Here is a 17,378-nt window from a genome sequence, read left to right as displayed (position 1 = left end):
ACGTTTAAATCACTAAACACAACCTCCTTAAATCGCGGGCCCAAAAGCAACGATGCAAGTTTGTTGGGACAAGGGAATAATACTAAAATGCACAGGTATAAAATATAATGATGGGAGCCGTACAACTCTTAATCCAAAATATACAAAAACTTACCCTTGACAGGGGAGAATATATATTACAGATTAGACACATATACAACCTCAATTGGATCCTATAAAAATTGTGTAGTGCAGAATTTATATATGTATAAATACGAAAATTGGTGAAAAATGATCGCAAAATTTTCAAGGCTCAAAAAAGCAATACATCAACGAAAACATAACATCATTCTATCTTCTCTAAGATCTCTAACCTGGTTTTTCTTTTCCAGCCCTTCATTGTCGCGACGAGGTTGATAAGCCCCACTATTTGACTCTTGCTATATTCCTGCACGATTACCAGCGCAATAGGATCCATCAGAGGTATTCAGTTAGAGCGATACTGTTAACGGGGATTCAATTGATGATTTTATACCGGATGAGCACGCGACCAGTGGACATATTCGGTTTCTGGAAGGTAGTACGCCTGTGGATACCGTGACAATGGCTAAGTTGTTGGAAACGCAACAAAGATATTTTATATCTGGAGTATAACTAAATTTGTCTACCTTGATGAAAGTTTCCACTATATGCAATTTTGGCTGTACATCGATTGTGACAAAATGCTTTAGGCCATTTATTAGAACCTGAAAAGGGAGAGGTACTGATCAAATAAGGAAAACAAACCACATATCGTATCATGTAAGTGGGAAGTAAAATCGTACCTGGAGATCGAGCGACATGAGTGCTCGTCCTTCATCAGTACACCTCTTCACCCTAGATAGGCCCTCGATCAGAGTTTCAGCAACATTTTCAAGTCCATATTCTAAGAGGAGATCTTGAACCTAGATTGATGTTGGTGTAATATATAGAAGCTATATCGATGAGTTTGCATACCCACATAGATACGAGAAATATGAGACGAATTTAGGCAGCAGTAATGAATATTTAAATCCACTCATTACCTCTTGCCTGATACCCCCATGAGCAATCCTCGTTTTGTAGTGCTTAAATTCGCCCAGTAATAAATCAACATACCTAATAACATGAGATGTATTTTATTTTTTCACCCACCACAATCAATATAGTACCTATCGAGAGATAAAGACTCTCGAAGATTTAACTGAATTTCACAAAAGTTTTACAATGTATTATAGCACTGCATAAGCAGAGATAGCTAACATGATCAACAATTAGAAATGTGCCACCCATTTCCAGCTAATGCTTCAGTAATTAGTTTATCACCGCTCTTTGAAAGCAACTGCCTGATGCTGAGGTCATTCATATTCCGTTCTTAATCCTGTCCCACTTATTTTATTTAGAATGGTTCATAATATTATCTCCAAATATATCATGACTTTCTGGTGAGCTTTGGAAGATCTGTTAATATATTTGATATGCAACCCAATAAATAATTGCTCTGTTTATTTTCTTGATCTTTGCAACCATGCACTTCTCATAATCACATAATTCACCCCTCCTCAGGTTTGGCATTTGCTTTGTTGAGGGATTCATTTTAACATATAACATAACATTTACCTTTCTTTTCACATGCCTATTTTCATCAGTGAATAATGAATGCTGCAAACCATAACTTCTTATTCCATCAAAGTAACTGATGTTGACGGATACAGCACGGAATGTTAAAGATATTACTCCCTCCGTCCCGGCTAAGATGACACATTGCTTAGCCGGCACGGGGTTTTAGGAGTTATTGGTTAAAGTGTTTAATTGGAGAGAGAGAAGGTGGATGTAAGTATTAAAGTAGAGAGATAAAGAAAGATGAATATTTTAATAGGAGTGAGAAAAAGTGGTTGAGTGTATTAATTGGAGAGAGAAAGTTACCAAAAAAGGAAATGTATCATCTTAGTTGGGACAGACTAAAAAGGAAAACGTGTCATCTTAAGCGGGACGGAGGGAGTACTTGCTTTGAGAAAACTTACCCATTATGCTCCATTCCAAGCTCTTTCACCTCCCATTTAGCATTGGCAATGCGATCAGCATACCTGCTCAAACCATCATCCAATAAATACCACTACTAAAAGACACCTCTAAAATATACTACTAGGAAACATATCCTACACGAGATATTCAACTGGAAACAGCACCGCCTTAAAGCGCCATTATATTTTTCATTTCAGAAAGGAAACAATCACTATTCTAGAGCAAACAATGTTGTATTGGTATTCTAAAAGCTAAATGGATCTTCTAATACTTTCTTTCAACTAAAACGATAATAAGAAACATAAGACAAAGATCTTGAGATGAGGAATGTGAGATCAGAGATGTTTGATGTTTTATAAGATGCAAACAAAATTCATTGATCATCTTAAGGATATCTCACAATCAATGTTGTTAAAATAATTTATATAATCACAAGTATAAGCACTGCCTTTTCTTGTCTCACCCATTGATGTGCAGTAGCGATTTTGCTGTTGTCCTATGAATAAGCTGAGTAAGATCAGGCACAGCATTAACCTGGAAAAGATGGATTAGTTAACTTACTGCAAACAACATTGTTTGGGTAGATACTAAAAACTATAGAGAAACAAATTACATTATCGTTTTCTGAAGAAGGTAGTTTGATAGTGATCATAGAAACAACTAGTGAAAGATACAAGGTACGCAAGGAGGAAGAAACCAAACCATCAGATTGTGAAATAAATACATGTCATTGAGTACCGAGCAGATTATTACCCTAAATAATCATGCAAAACATACCATGTGAAAATAGAAGTCCTCCACTAGTGCTGCATATTTGCGTGGAAGCATTGATTGCAAATGCGTTTTGGATCTATGCAATAATTGAGCAACAAGAGATATAGTGTCAGCCCCAGAACATCTTTCCTGCAGCGTTATGTCAATGTAATTACTCACATATTAGTCAAAAATAGAACTCCAACTAAAAGTACTTTTACAGTAAAACCATGTTTCTATGTAAGGACAAACGAGATCTTTTATCACAGTAGCTTAGTGATCACAAGATTAGTATATGGTCATAACCATGTCATGCATGTGGAGGTAATGTTTGAACAAGATTACAGTTGAGCGGATAAACAGGGGATAAAATCCACATATCAATATACTGGTTAGCATCTCCTCTTAGTATGGTTAAGGGTCAAGATTGCTGGAATGGAGCATAAATGGTGCATAAGATGATAAGATTATAGTAAATGCTTTGTCTTCACTAGAACAATTTAAGAAGAAATCTAAGAGACTTGAAACCCTCCTAGAGTAGTAAAATAAACACCAGAAACATGAGATCACTCCATAGGCATAATACCTTCAGTCCGAAAGAAGTATGATTCACATGACTGGGAGGACTCATAGGGGTAACATCCATGTGAGTGAATGGACTTGAAGATGTTGGGGATGACGAAGATGTTGATACTGGTTGATGTTTTATCCACTGGTCACACTCTTGCGAAATTCTTGCTATTGCAGTTTTTACCTTGTCTGGGGAAAATAACAGTGAAATTATTTAGTGGATGGCACCTATTGTAAACATGCGGAAATTCTGTCCTGTTTGGAAGATAATCATATGATTTGCTTATATATATCAAGAGGAAATTAAAAACTTACGAGGAATGCCTTTTCCACTAGCTGGAGCATTATGCTCACAGAATGTCTCAAACACAAAGTAGAAAAATATCTCAAACAATTGGCAAATTCCCTGTGAAACATAATGAAATACAATTACTAGAAAAGCATAAGACAAGAACCAGGTTACAAAAGATTGGCAAATGCACATCAATATATATAAGCAGACTAATTTGCTGAAATAAGCAACTATCAGCAGATGAGCCTACCTTATAAAAGTCAACATTGACAATCTCTAATTTCTGCATCAACCGTGCATATTTGTCCATCGATCTGATTCAGAAACAGCAATAGAGCTCAATACTTATATGGAAATTATAGCATTTTATAGACAAATAATTGAAGAACTTAAAGCTCACCTCAGGACACTAAGGGAGGATCCTGTTTGTGCCATCGAATCTTCATTGTTCCCACTTAAAGAGTTATGCCTTGAATGACCGCGTTTGGAAATACGACTCGGAAGCTGACTATCTTCATCAATAAAATCTGCATGAAGATCCTCATTTTCTTCTTCTGGAGTAGTCCCGTTGACATGGTTCGTGTCTACTTCAGAGGATGATTTAGTTTGCCTGGGTATCTTATTAGTATTTCCAGATCCTTGTGTGGCCAAACCATTGGACTGGAAGGAGTCGGAATACTCCTCAGAACTGCCGATCACTTTTGGCAAAAACAGCTTACCATTTTCAAGCCAATATGAAAATCCACCCTTCTTCGACCCACTAGCTAGTCCAACTGATTTACTGTCATGTAGTAATTGTGCACGGGGAGAACTGACAGATGAAACAAGGAGAGCTGCTCCATCACCAACCAGTCCTGGAAAACTAACCACTTGAATCGTGTCTGGTGGCAAAATCTGCCAATTTTCCCTCTCCATCACCATTTTTAAGGCCTGCAAAGCAAATAATGATGAATGATCTCAATCTCACAATACAAGAAATTTTTCCATCCTATATTTCCTTTTAATTTCAAAATACACATGATGAAAGGCAACTTCAAGCATATATTCCACATTCATATCAAATAGCATGAATCCTGTACAGATGATCAAAGCTAAAACAAAGTAAAAGATATATTCCAACTAATTTACAACTCCACTCAGTAGCTTCTGAAGGAACATAATTTATGCTCCCACTGGAAAGACAACTTCAAGCATCTGCAATAACGAAGTATAAATTGCTAGGGTAATGATGAGATGCAATACATGGGCCCAAAGTTTTCTTTTAGTAGGTAGTGTAGTTTTAACCTTTCTGTTTTTGTTCTATAAAGCAATCCTGTGTCTTTGCAACTTTCACATGTTTGCACTGATGAAGTGATGATGAATATAGATTTTGCATAAATGCTTCTAACCAAATACATTTAGTTAGTCACAACATGATGTGGCGAGATGAAAGATCCAAAGAAACATAGAAGCATGGAATTCCTGCGCATGATATGCTCTCAGTCATAGAGTTGGACTTACGTAAATATTCTGACGATGGAATGCAGCAAAATAACCTTCACAAATGGATTTAACCTTCTGACGAAACTCAATAGCCTCAGTTCCACAAAAAGCTTCCCCAGCCAAAATGAATATACTTAGATCTTCATAGTTTCTCAAAAATTGATGAATGCTGGTAGAAGAAACTGCTGGAGAAGAAAGCAAAACTGAAATACGGCTTGTTGTAAGCTGCCAAAGGTTCCTACATCCCCTTTGTAAGGCAAGTGAAACAAACGTCAAGGCATCTTTTCGCAGCAAGAACCATGGGGACCCACTACTTGATGCTGCACTTCCATCATCTCTTCCCTCATCAGTTGAATGATCTTCGCGTATAGGACCTTGAGTTCGTTCAGCATGTGTTACAGACGTCAAACTCACTTCTGCTGAGGAGGAACGAGATCCTCTCTGAACGGATGCAATAACTGAGCCTTCTTCTGTCAGAGAAGAAGAAACTTCTTTGGCAGTATCCTCGGAGACCCCAGATAGAATACCATGTTGATTACCACTAGGGTTATGGCAGGATGGCACCTGTCAGAAAGAATAATGCATTTAAAAAATGTACAATGTTTCATTAACACTTTCAGTTGCATTCAAATAATATCAAATATATATAGTTGGAGAGCGATAACTCACTTTGTCTTCGAGTTTGAAGTTAGTAATTACATAGTACGAACACATCAGCTTAAACAGAACAGCTATCATTGCTTGTAAACACTGCCTAAACTTGGACTCGGGTATTTGGGTGCACAAATCACTGTATGTTAGCCTGGGGAAATTTAAAACCAAACAAGAAAGGCACTATATTACATTTCATCTAAGCATAGAAAACTGAGGAAAATAAACCCCAAGACCAAAAAAATATCCTAACAACTTCAAAGTACAGGATAAGATTAACTCTCACCTCGTAATTTGGGTATTTGAATTTTCAAAGTCCTGCAATGCAAGATTTTAGTGTCAGCCATATAAGAAATTATAATACTAAATGAAAGCATACAACTCAATTAATGCATTTGAGGGTGTTGAAACTTGAAAAGAAGGCTCCTATCAACTTAGTTTATAGCAAAGCTCAGATTTGATGTAACGTGCTTCAAGCACAAGCTAACTTAGTTTACTATACATAGCAGGAGTTGCAAACTATCTATCTTTTCTCTTCAGAATTATACACTTCATGAATTGAAACCATTTCCTAAAGTTTGTTATACTAAATAAATATATTAAAGTTTGTTAGGCATATATTTATTTTAGTAATTTTTTTTCTTCAATAAAATAAGAGAGAGAGAGAGAAGAAGAAAAGATAGTAGTAGTAGTAGTGGATTGTGGGGTCCGCATTATTAGTAGTGTTGGTAGTGTTTAAAACTTTCCATTTTTAGAATTGGTCTAATTTTGGTGGGTAGCCCAAAATGGTAAAACTGGTGCAATGAATGGCCATTCCCTCAACTTTATGAAGGGTGATTCCCCTGGGAATGGCGATTCTTGATTCAAGACATATTGATCATAGAATGTGAATGAATATCCCGATGATCATTTCATTCCATCATACCAATTACCTCATTACTCAAATGATAAGCAATTAGATTCTCATGAAAATATTTTTCTTGCCTCTTGCAAAATGGTCTTCAAGGTTGAGTGACTTTCAGAGAGAACCTCCTGCATGAAGAAGCTCTGTATTTTTTCAGCTAGACCAGAAACATCACCAATTAAAGCATATGCATCAATCACCTGCAGAATTGAGAAAACAAAACAACTTTATTTTAACCCCAAGCATCAACTAAATGAACGTTTGTGCATAGCATGAAGGTTAAGTAAGGGCATGGAGTGAGCTCTTCTATGTAAAACTTATTATCTTAATTTTGTAGTACTATTTTTTATCATCCCAATGATTTACAGAGGATTTGTCGTCATCAATCAATATAAGGCCAATAATGGTTATATTTAGTGTGCTCATATTCTCTTGGATGATAAAAATTATGCATAATAATGAAGCACAAGGTAAAAGTACTTCTCCTATAACATAATGAAACGAAAAAATGCGTGGAACAGATACAGATTATATATATATATATATATATATATATATATATATATATATATATATTTCACATCAAATCAGATATTTTAAAATAAATAGTTATTCATATGTATTACTACAAATTTATAATAGTAATCGGTATTCTACAAACTGAGGGAGCAAGTAGGACTTTATGATTAGTTCTTCATATTATGTAAAGCAATCTAGAACTAACAGTGAGATAGCCATCCTCTTTGAAGTCCTGGCACACTTCTAATAGAATTGAATCCAACTTCTGAAGAGTCTTCCCCAACCAAACCTGCACCATATTAGCTATCTTGATCATCATGCAATTAAATGAAAGCCCAAGAACACATATTAATAACAACAATAACAATACAATAGTAATAATGATTAATATATTCAAGTAAAGCATAACAATTATCACTAAGAGACTATAGAAGCAATCAAAGATAAACCTATATGTACAGATAAAGAGGAAGCACAAGCACCAATGGTGGATAAATAAAAACACGTTTCTTTATGTATATGCATGTTAAGTTCACCTCAATATTAAGGCTCATCTCTTGCACAGCCGAAAGGTTTGATAAACTATCTAAAAGTTGTAAATACTCCGGCAGTATTTGGAAAGCCTGAGAATGTAAAGGTAAGCATTTAGAGATAATATTTAAATTCATGCATACAAAGCAAAGCCAAAGGCAGAAGATGTCGAAAAGACAAATAAAGAACTGAAAACATCCCTTTTCTATAATCATTATGAAATAAAAAGCACCTTAGTGAAACTCCCTTCCTCAACACAAGTATCAAGAGCAACTTGCAAGTCCACAGCATGACGAAGCTCAGACAAGATGGGAATCATGCCCTGCAAATTGCGATAATTATTACTCAGGTAGTAAAGTAATAACTTAAGAACAGTCAAAGCTAGCTCTGGGATTAATAAAATAATAAAAACAGTATAGCCTAGTTACTAACTTTACTTTCATTTAGAATCACAAACAGAATTAACCCTTAGCACTTAATCAAAAGAAATACAATAAGAATTACCCAACAGAAAGACTTAGCAATAAATAGCATTTCTTAACTGCACTCAACGTTGAATATGCTGCTGAGGATTAAAAGATTAGTTAACAATTAAGGGATAAAGAGGATCATCTGCTCTTTTCTTCCCCTAATTCCTTTCTAGCCCAAAGATATCTGAAGTGAAGTAAATCATAACAGAAATTTCAAATTTGTGACCAGAGTCATTTAAAAGTCAATGTTATTAAATTCAACGAAATAAGAGGTGTGAATGAGAAATTAACTGTGAGTTGTGACGCTACTTTGATCAACAATTTTGGCTAAATAAGCATTTCATGTTCAGCATCCTAGATAACCATTTACATCAATTAAACATTGTTTGGTTTATCCAGATGTAAAAAACAATACCACTATAAGTGATTAACATGACAATCTTTCAAAGATAGATGTCCAGTCTAATGAAAAGTTTTTTTTATGCCATTAGAGAACATGGGAACCAAATGAAGAAAAACAGATTGAAATAGTCAACCAAAACTTTCAGGTGAGCAGATTACCACTAGCGCTTGCTTCTTCTTTGAACTTTCTGTAACAATTAGATCCCTAGATACCTCATTCCTTGAAGAGGTAAGGTGTCTTCGCCCATTCTGCAATAAATAAAAGAGGAAGCATGATGACAAAACCATTATCTGTAGATCAATGTTTATTCAATAAATTTCCTAGAAACAGATTGTTCAGTAATCAAAGTTTCAGATATGGAACTTTTGGGGAAGAATAGGCCTCCACTTGGTTCCGCATCTTAAAGAATTAAGCAGTTTAGCTCAGACAACCGTGTAGAAGTCTGAGTTTGGCAATACTAATCAGATCTACCAGCAAGTTCAAAGAGTTACACTACTCTATCAAGCCCAATGGCTAGCAGTTGAATGGTAAAAAAAGTCACCTGCTTACCATGCAAATAACATTTGCAATCTTCAAGTCCTTCTCCAACTCTCTGACCAGATTCATCCCATTTACTGAAACAAAGTATATTGCCAGAATGTAGGAATTCAAAATTCTAGAATTTTCATATAAGAGAATACCATATGTTGTGACCAGAGTAAAAAATGCTGTGCAGCCAAATCAGTTAGCCACTAATTCTTCTAGAATCAAGGAGATGAGATTTGAAAGGCACACTCCAAATAGGCAACACGCTTATGCAGCATAAGATGATCATGCAACACGCTTGCAATAAAGAAGTTTATGGACATTTCTTTTATAAGAACTTTCCTACATTGCAAGAAAACTTGAGGGGGCTCGAAAGGGAAATAAGGAAACTCACCCATTTGTTCATGATGTTCCATTACATGACGCGACAAGTGCTCAGAAATTCTATCCAGTTGCGCTAATCGAAGAGCAGCCTACAAAAGAATGCAATGCAGAATGATCTGTAAATAATGGACCGATGAGATATTATATTTTCGTTTAAAATAGAAACATAATTATGAAACAAGCCCCATCCTCCGCAATCTTGCTAAAGGATCTGAGCAAAAAAGCTTGAGGAGAGTACTCAATGGATCCATGTATAACATAACACAAACGTCTGGATAAATGCAACGAAAACAAAGAAAAAATGGAAATTTACAGAGAAAAAATTAATATCAGCAAGAAAAATAAACAGGACCACAACAGGTGTTGATGTTATGTTAAACAAATCAAAGGTAACAGCATAGCATGCATGAATGGGGAGAAGAAATAGGTCAGATGAAGAATAAGACCTGCTCCTCGAAATATGCTGGTTCCTTTTCTTCCGAGGGGATTTGTTCTAAAATGTGTCTAACAGGATCAAACTCCTGAAAAACAATATATACCCTTAGCAGTTTCTAATTCTGGTTTGTAGATAAAATATAAATAGATACAGCACAATAGCATCTACCGTAATAGTAACATTAAAAATATAAATGTTATCACGGTTGAGTAGCAAAAGGAACATATTAGTAAGAAAAGCTAAGAGATGCACTTCCATTTCCAATGTTACATAACAATTTGGAAGACGCCACAATCATCTTCGAATAGCTTTCCTCTATGAATTTAAATTTAGTCACCTCCTACCATATTGACGAAGCCAAAGATTATTCTACCATAGACTGTAGTTCTAAGCCTTCCATTGCATGTAAATAGTTAAATACTCATTGATGTTGTTATTATTCACATATATGAAGAACTAATCTGCTTAAGGAGATAATTTTTGACCTCGTTGTTTCTTCCAATCTTATTTACTTATATATTGAGACACAAAAATTACTGATGCCACTAAAGAAAGAGCAAACAACCTCCTCATAAAATTCCTTCTCAAGCTCATCTAGAGCTTGACCTTGAGAATTGCTCCCATCTATGAAACTCAGTCCATCAGAGCTTGAAATATTATGTCTTTGATGTGGAGGTAGTCCAGCAAGAACACGGGCCACAGCTGCAGCTGCTGCTGCTCGTGCTGGAACCTGTGTTGCAAAATAGTTGCATTATAAAGTCAGCAACAACTCGGAGAATTTCAATCAACCTGAATAGATACTAGTAAAAGACAAAAGGATATAGTTATTGAAATGTCAAATTCAGTTTCTTTAGTGTGATAACACTGCAGTATCATTTTTCCCTTACTTATAAATCATGGTGTTGCATTTTGAAGGCATCAAAGGCCATGTCAGCATATTGGCAGGTGATGTTGGACATTTTCAACATTATATATAAAAAGAGAGAAATAAATAGCCCCAGCCATAACCAACTAAAAACAATCAAATTGATTGCATTATGATATAAATGGCCGAAATATCAGATATACAGTGAATTCCATACGCTTGTTTAATCTGCAACTCTAACTCATCTGTCTTGAACAATTTTAATACTTCAAAAAAATGCGCATTCCTTGATCAACCAAAAAGCACTTAATGTAACCATTAAACAAAATATAAATGCACAAACATGACATAATGTTACCTATGCACTTAATGTAACCATTAAACAAAATATAAATGCACAAACATGACATAATGTTACTCGGACATTGAACGAAACATGATTTACTAAATTCCTCTCCTAAGTTTTACCAAGTTTATAAACATCTCTTAGATCGAGTAACCTCAAACTCCACCGCATTCACAATGCAACACACATAATATGACGATACAATGTAGCAGCAGCACAATTATTAGTCCAGCTGAGGCAGCAGCGAAAGTGGCAGTACCTCGGGACGATCGGAGGGGGGAGGCAGGAGGCCAATCGAGCGCGCGGAGCGAACTGAGCTGAAGATCTTCTCCCCGACTTTGGACAAGTCCATGCCGCCTGCTTGTCGCGAGAAGAGCAGCGATCCTAGGAACAAATAGCGCGACAATTCAAAGCCTCCGTCGCCGAAATCACCGGCATTCAATAGCAGCAATGGACTGAGTGGAAACGGAAGTGTCGGTGGATTGTCGCCCGGCTGCATCTCAATCACGCCCCGCCGTGGACCGAATCGCGCCACCTCATTGCGGCCAGATCAGATCGGATTTCATGTAATCGCGCAATCAGTCAGAGAGAGAAAGGGAGGGGAAATTAATGTTGCTGGCGATTGAATTTTGAGATTGGGTTTACTTTGGATTGATTGTGAAGACTTTTTTCTGCTGCGATGCAAGAATTTGGGAATTCAGTATTTCTTCATTTAATCATCATTTTTATCAAAAAAATCTCTATTCAGTCAATACTTAATTTATTTATCCATCCCATTGCAGGTTCAGCCACATTTGTAGTAGAAATAAATACGAAGAAAAGTTTATTTGACAAATTAATCGTACATTTTGAATATTGTTGCCTAAATCATCCCGTTATTTCTAATATTGACAACTCGAGAGAAATTGATTCAATTTTAAAGAATCATACACAAATAATTCGATTTTAAAGAATCATACACAAATTAGATTATTAGTGTGACTACATGTCTTTTGATGTGTACTCAACAAATTTAATTTTATAATAATAAATTATTATTGTTATTATTATAATTGTTATATTTTTAAGTATGAAGTATTTAATATATATATATACAGTATTTTTTATTTTTGTTATTATTATTTGAGCATATATAACAATTTTATATAGAATTTTTGTTAAAAAAATTCTTTTATTGTGGCCTTTTTAATTGGATTACCAATAGAAAAGAAAGCTTTAAATGGCTTGGGCTTTTGTTTGAAAATGAAAACGCATCCGAGATTCTAAGCCCAAATCGTTTTGATCAAATTAGATTGCGATTCTGCAAACACAGAGATTCAGCAGGGGTTTTTCCAAACGAAGAAGAATATGCTGAGATCGAGGAAAATTCTCTCAGCAGCATTACGAAATGCTAATGGCGGAAGCTTGCTTTTCAGAGAGGGGAAGTTTTCCTCCGTTATCCCTCCCTGCAACCCTTGCCGATGGACTTCCCTACGATTCCAGGACGACGTCTATAAGGTCGGCTCAAAATTTATTGCATTTTAATGGTTTCGGAACTAATTTGGATAGATCATACAAATCAAATCGCCACGGAATTTTCGAATTTTATCCCTGTATGGTCATAGGTCTCATTTGAATCTGTTCCGATTGACATTTTCGTATAATTGATTGCGTAATTTGATCGCAGTTGGCGCATGAGGCGGCTGTTAAGCAATCACGAGCTCGAATGTGAGTAATTGTCGATGTTGCTCTGCTCAATTTATTGCATTTACCTTGAATTTCAATTTGAGGTATGGGAATTTGCTTGACTGATGCTAATGTAGAAGGTCATGTGTGAATTAGGGCAGTAAAGATGAGATGAATAGGAGTATATTTACTGACATAAATGAATTTGAGAAACATCGTGGGAAGGTAAGTTATACAACTTTAAAGCTAAGTTAGAATTTTGATTATATGATTTTTGAGTGCATAAGGTTGAGTTTTGATTGTAGATTTTGAGACTTGGGTGCAGGTATCAAAAGCGAATAAGGTTATAGTTCCTGCAGCGTCAGCACTCAAGTTTCCTTCCCTTGAAGTCTACTTTACGAATGGTTCTAAGCTTACACTTCCCGTGACCTCCAAAGAAGACGAAGCAAATTTGTCCTCATCAAATATGGCTAAGCTGTCCCTAACCTCGAAAACTAATGATACGAACGTGTTGACGTCAGATACTGCTGAAATAGACAGTGCTAAGGCGTCTTTAATATGTCTATCTTTTCGGGAAATCTCGCGGGTGAGATTTGTGTATATCAAATCTCAATTATCAGATCATCTTCTTTTATGAGGTTACCATCTTTTGGGTGTAGAGATGGAGCAAGCAGATGCCTCAGTTGCTTTCATGGATACGTTCTTGATTTATGCGAGAACTTGTGCTTATGGCGCATTTTCCTGACATAATTGTTAGCTTTTAATTTTTTTCACTACCTGACAGGCTATGGTTGACTCGTGGACCTCACCCTTCTTGAAAGCATTTGCACATTCAAGTGATGTTCGTCTGTACGAGGTATTGCATCTTTCTCTGAATAGTAATGATATGCTAGCAGGTTTACCGGTCAAACTTATCTTTTGCTCTTGTCTTGCTGCTAAATGGAGATTATTGAAATTTCCTCGACTGCTTTCAGTTTTTTGAACTGATTACAGGCTACACTAGATTTTCTATCTATCTCTACTTCATATAGGCTTGGTTATAGGATCATAAAACCTCATACGATCAACATAATGTCCGACTATTGAATCTGTCATTTTTATGAAGAACTGCACCTGATCTTTGTTTTTCAATTTACTTCGGTAATGTGATTTATAACATGCTTTTTTATTTTCATTCCTGTAACTACCAATGGACCGAGCAACATTTCCCTTCCTACTGCGCACTCGCTTAGAACATAGAAGACGATCGCCTTTTAAACAATTGAGGAGCAAACTTAAATGTGAATTTTAAAATAATCTATCTCAAATATACAGGAACTTATATGTGAAGCATTATTACTATTCCCAAAATGAATCATGTCAACGTTTTTTGAGGATCACGTCTCTTGTGCAGGTGTCCTTAACGGATCAATGGTTATTGTCACGTAAGCTCATAAGGAAACTACTCCTTAAGTACATGAGGAAACCCGCGCCTGCAGAGAAGCAAGATGCTCTGCAGAGGCAGATCGTTTATTCCTTTGGTGATCATTATTACTTCAGGAAGGAGCTTAAAATAGTAAATCTTCTTGCAGGGTATATCAGTTTCTTTCATACTCTATTCTACTCCACCTTCGTGATTAGCCCAGATCAATTTTTTGTGGCTTCTTACTTACACCTCAACTCTGATATCTGCAGATATGCATTCTTACTCGACAAATCTGGTAGAATACGGTGGTCAGGTACTGGAGCAGCAACAGAGGAGGAGGTGTCGTCGCTTTTACGTTGCACATCCATGCTGCTGGAAGAGAAGTAAGAAACAAATGTTTTGATTCGATGTTCAAATTTGAGGACACTTCATCGCGCAAACAAGACGGAACGAGATCGTTGTTTTGGAAGAGTAGCTGCCTGCCAATAATCCTTTTACAAGCTGTCTAACTCAATATCTATTTCCAGATGGTTTTGACCACATGGAATTCTGATTGCAAAGGTCGTATGCATTATTGCATTTGATTTTATGCACTTTCATATGGCTTTTGTTTGACCCTATTTGCAATAAATCAGAGACGAAGGAATTAAATCCAATTCTCAAATCGCTACTAGGCTCATTTGCAATATTCTAATTCATGAGTCATTTTATTATATTTAATTTAATTTAATTATGTAAATCTTAACGAATATGAAGTGGAAAAATAAGTCAACAGTCAAAGGTCAACTATTACAACTTGCATATAAAACTTACAAAGTTTGATTGTCTACCAATAATACACCGCCACGTGGGCCAGATCTCATAATCTCATCAATATCCATTACTATATTGCAAGGAAAAAAAACACCTAAGCTCCAAATTCAGCTCCCCCACCACAATTCCAACTTCCATAAATAAAATTTCTTGAATCCTTGAAAGAAAAAAGAGTCATGGAAATCTCTGCTTTACTCTACTTCTCATGCTGGTCTCTCATCACCATCACTTCTCTCAAACTTGGATTCCAATCTCTAGAGCTTCAAAGCTCCACCAATATCTCACCACTCATCATCTTCTCCCTCAAGCGAATCCTAGCCGTCCGCGTTTGCCATTCATCCACCTACGCCTTAGTCCATCGCCACGGCGCCAACAATGCATCCCTCTTCGACCATCTCCGACTCTCGGTCCTCGGATTTTCCTTCCTTCTCTACTTATCCATCTTCCTACGACCGATACCTCTGACCCTCGTCTTATCATACGCCCTCGCCGTCACCATTATAATCTCCCTTGTCACGACCACCGAAACCGGCCTCCTCGTCGACTTCATCATACGGTCCGTCACGTTCTCGCTCCACGTCCAAAACGACGCGTTTTTCGCCCCCTTTGTGCTTGTTGCCGCATTTTTCACTTCGGGCGCATCAGCATTAATCCATGACGGTTTTTCTTCCGGTTCCGGTCCGACGGGGTCGGACCAAACTGGACCGGGCGGTCAGGAGGCATCGAAGAAGTGGAAGGTTTTTAAATTCATAGCTACAACGTTTGTGGTTTTCGCATTCCAATTATTGTTCAGATTGGAATCTTTGGAGCATGTGTTGACGTTCGTGTGGTTAGCCGTTGCTTGGCTCGGTTGCGATGCTCTGACCATGGGCCGGTTCGAGACGGGGATTTTCTATAGCCTAATTTGTACTGTGGTGGCCGGTTGCACAGTCCGGTTTGGTCTAACCGGTCCGACATGGCTGGTTAACGTTGCCTCGGTTATCCTCCTTGCGTTGCACGATATATTACTCACAGTGCGTTTTCTACATGGCCGTGATATGGTTTTGTTGTGAGGCGTGTGCATTTTAACAATCTTGTAATGTGAATTACTATTTTGTTTTAATTGGGCCTAAAAAGAGGGCCCATTAACTCGGTTCCTGACTTTATTTATTTATAGTACTACTATATTTTTCAAATAAAAATTGGGGGTTTTATTTATTTTATGATTTGAAAGTGGTTTTCTGGCTGAATTCTTTTTGGTAATGGACAAATTGTTAGATAGAAACCAGTAAACTGACAAAAACAAATAAGTTGTCTGCACTGGACAAGAATACGTGCTCCACTTTCTTTGTCGAGTTATTCTACCAAACTCGATATATCAATATCATAAAAAAAACATATTAATATTAATTGACAGAAAATAACCTTTTAGATTTGGGTGGAAATTTGAGGAATATAATAGAAAATTTATTTAAATGCGGACGTTTAACAATCTCAATTTTTTTGCAGCAATACGAGTTTGAAATGGTAGGTTAACTACATGGATTATTAGGAGATTATGTTTGTTCTCATATTTTTATTTTTGTCCATCTATCATTAAATGCCTCATTTCAATTTTACAAATTTCGATAAATGGATAATACATTTAACTAACTCATTGCACACATATACTACTAGAACACATTCTATTAACATTTTCCACTACTTTATTTCATATTTAAACTCTTGTTGAATCAAAATGTGATATTCAATTATGAACTTAAATATTATTAGTATTTATTTAAATATATATTCCCTTTGATGGTGGAAGCACTTCAAATTTACTCGATATTAACAAATTTGATGGATTTTCAAAACTCGATTGACATTCGAAAGTATATCATACAAAAAGTTGCCAAATGATGCATCTAATTTAAGCAAAGATCTTGGTCATAGGAAAGACCAAAATTCTCTCATCTATCCACGTTTCAAAGAGATTGAACTCAAAGTTATTGACTTTTGCGACATTTAATTAATCCTACGAACAAAAATAATAACGATCATAAAGTAATATAAATACTAAGAATTTCATAAATCGCAATAAGTAGTTACAGTTCCCATAAAATTATTAATTAGCTTTAGTAAATTTGTACACTTAAAAGCCCTTGGAACAATTAATATACACTCACTCTCACTTTCAACATTAAAAAAAAAAAAAGATTTAATTAGGAGAAAAATGATTTATTTATTCTGAGACATGCGATTAATTAAAAAAAGATTTAAAACGTCGTAATTGCATTGCATGTGACATATCAAATCTATTTAGACGGTGAAACTTATATAAGACCATACAATGATAAATAAAATAAACTGAAGACTGATTG

At 36.0% G+C, this 17,378-nt stretch overlaps 2 protein-coding genes across 3 annotated transcripts; one reads left to right on the top strand and one right to left on the bottom strand.

The window, feature by feature from the left end:
• Positions 1–128: 128 nt before the first annotated feature.
• Positions 129–11,864, bottom strand: LOC125214677 (syndetin). 2 transcript variants are annotated; one of them, XM_048115798.1, is made up of 25 exons: positions 11,413–11,859; positions 10,508–10,672; positions 9,953–10,027; positions 9,517–9,595; positions 9,147–9,211; positions 8,756–8,845; positions 7,957–8,046; positions 7,730–7,816; positions 7,399–7,482; positions 6,755–6,874; positions 6,057–6,088; positions 5,789–5,921; positions 5,138–5,683; positions 4,038–4,567; positions 3,888–3,951; positions 3,661–3,751; positions 3,362–3,534; positions 2,800–2,925; positions 2,486–2,556; positions 2,022–2,084; positions 1,044–1,116; positions 804–923; positions 648–725; positions 515–565; positions 129–427 (listed from the first exon to the last, which is right to left on the bottom strand). In XM_048115798.1, the coding sequence occupies exons 1-25, from the start codon at positions 11,650–11,652 to the stop codon at positions 326–328; spliced, it is 3,348 nt and encodes a 1,115-aa protein (XP_047971755.1). In that variant the 5' UTR covers positions 11,653–11,859; the 3' UTR covers positions 129–325. The 2 variants fall into 2 exon arrangements, 1 of the variants encoding a protein (XP_047971755.1); XR_007175155.1 differs by lacking the exons at positions 129–427; positions 515–565; positions 648–725; positions 804–923; positions 1,044–1,116 and having other exon boundaries at positions 2,019–2,084; positions 2,800–2,872; positions 11,413–11,864.
• Positions 11,865–12,423: 559 nt separating this feature from the next.
• On the top strand, positions 12,424–14,881 carry LOC125212225. The gene is made up of 7 exons (XM_048112326.1): positions 12,424–12,650; positions 12,820–12,860; positions 12,980–13,043; positions 13,144–13,404; positions 13,603–13,674; positions 14,212–14,390; positions 14,493–14,881. Exons 1-7 carry the CDS (start codon positions 12,501–12,503, stop codon positions 14,608–14,610), a joined length of 885 nt encoding a protein of 294 aa, XP_047968283.1. The 5' UTR covers positions 12,424–12,500; the 3' UTR covers positions 14,611–14,881.
• Positions 14,882–17,378: the final 2,497 nt, after the last annotated feature.

The sequence above is a fragment of the Salvia hispanica genome, chromosome 3 (genome assembly GCF_023119035.1).
Source record: "Salvia hispanica cultivar TCC Black 2014 chromosome 3, UniMelb_Shisp_WGS_1.0, whole genome shotgun sequence".
Classification (NCBI taxonomy): domain Eukaryota; kingdom Viridiplantae; phylum Streptophyta; class Magnoliopsida; order Lamiales; family Lamiaceae; genus Salvia; species Salvia hispanica.
This window is presented reverse-complemented; position numbering and strand designations above follow the sequence as displayed.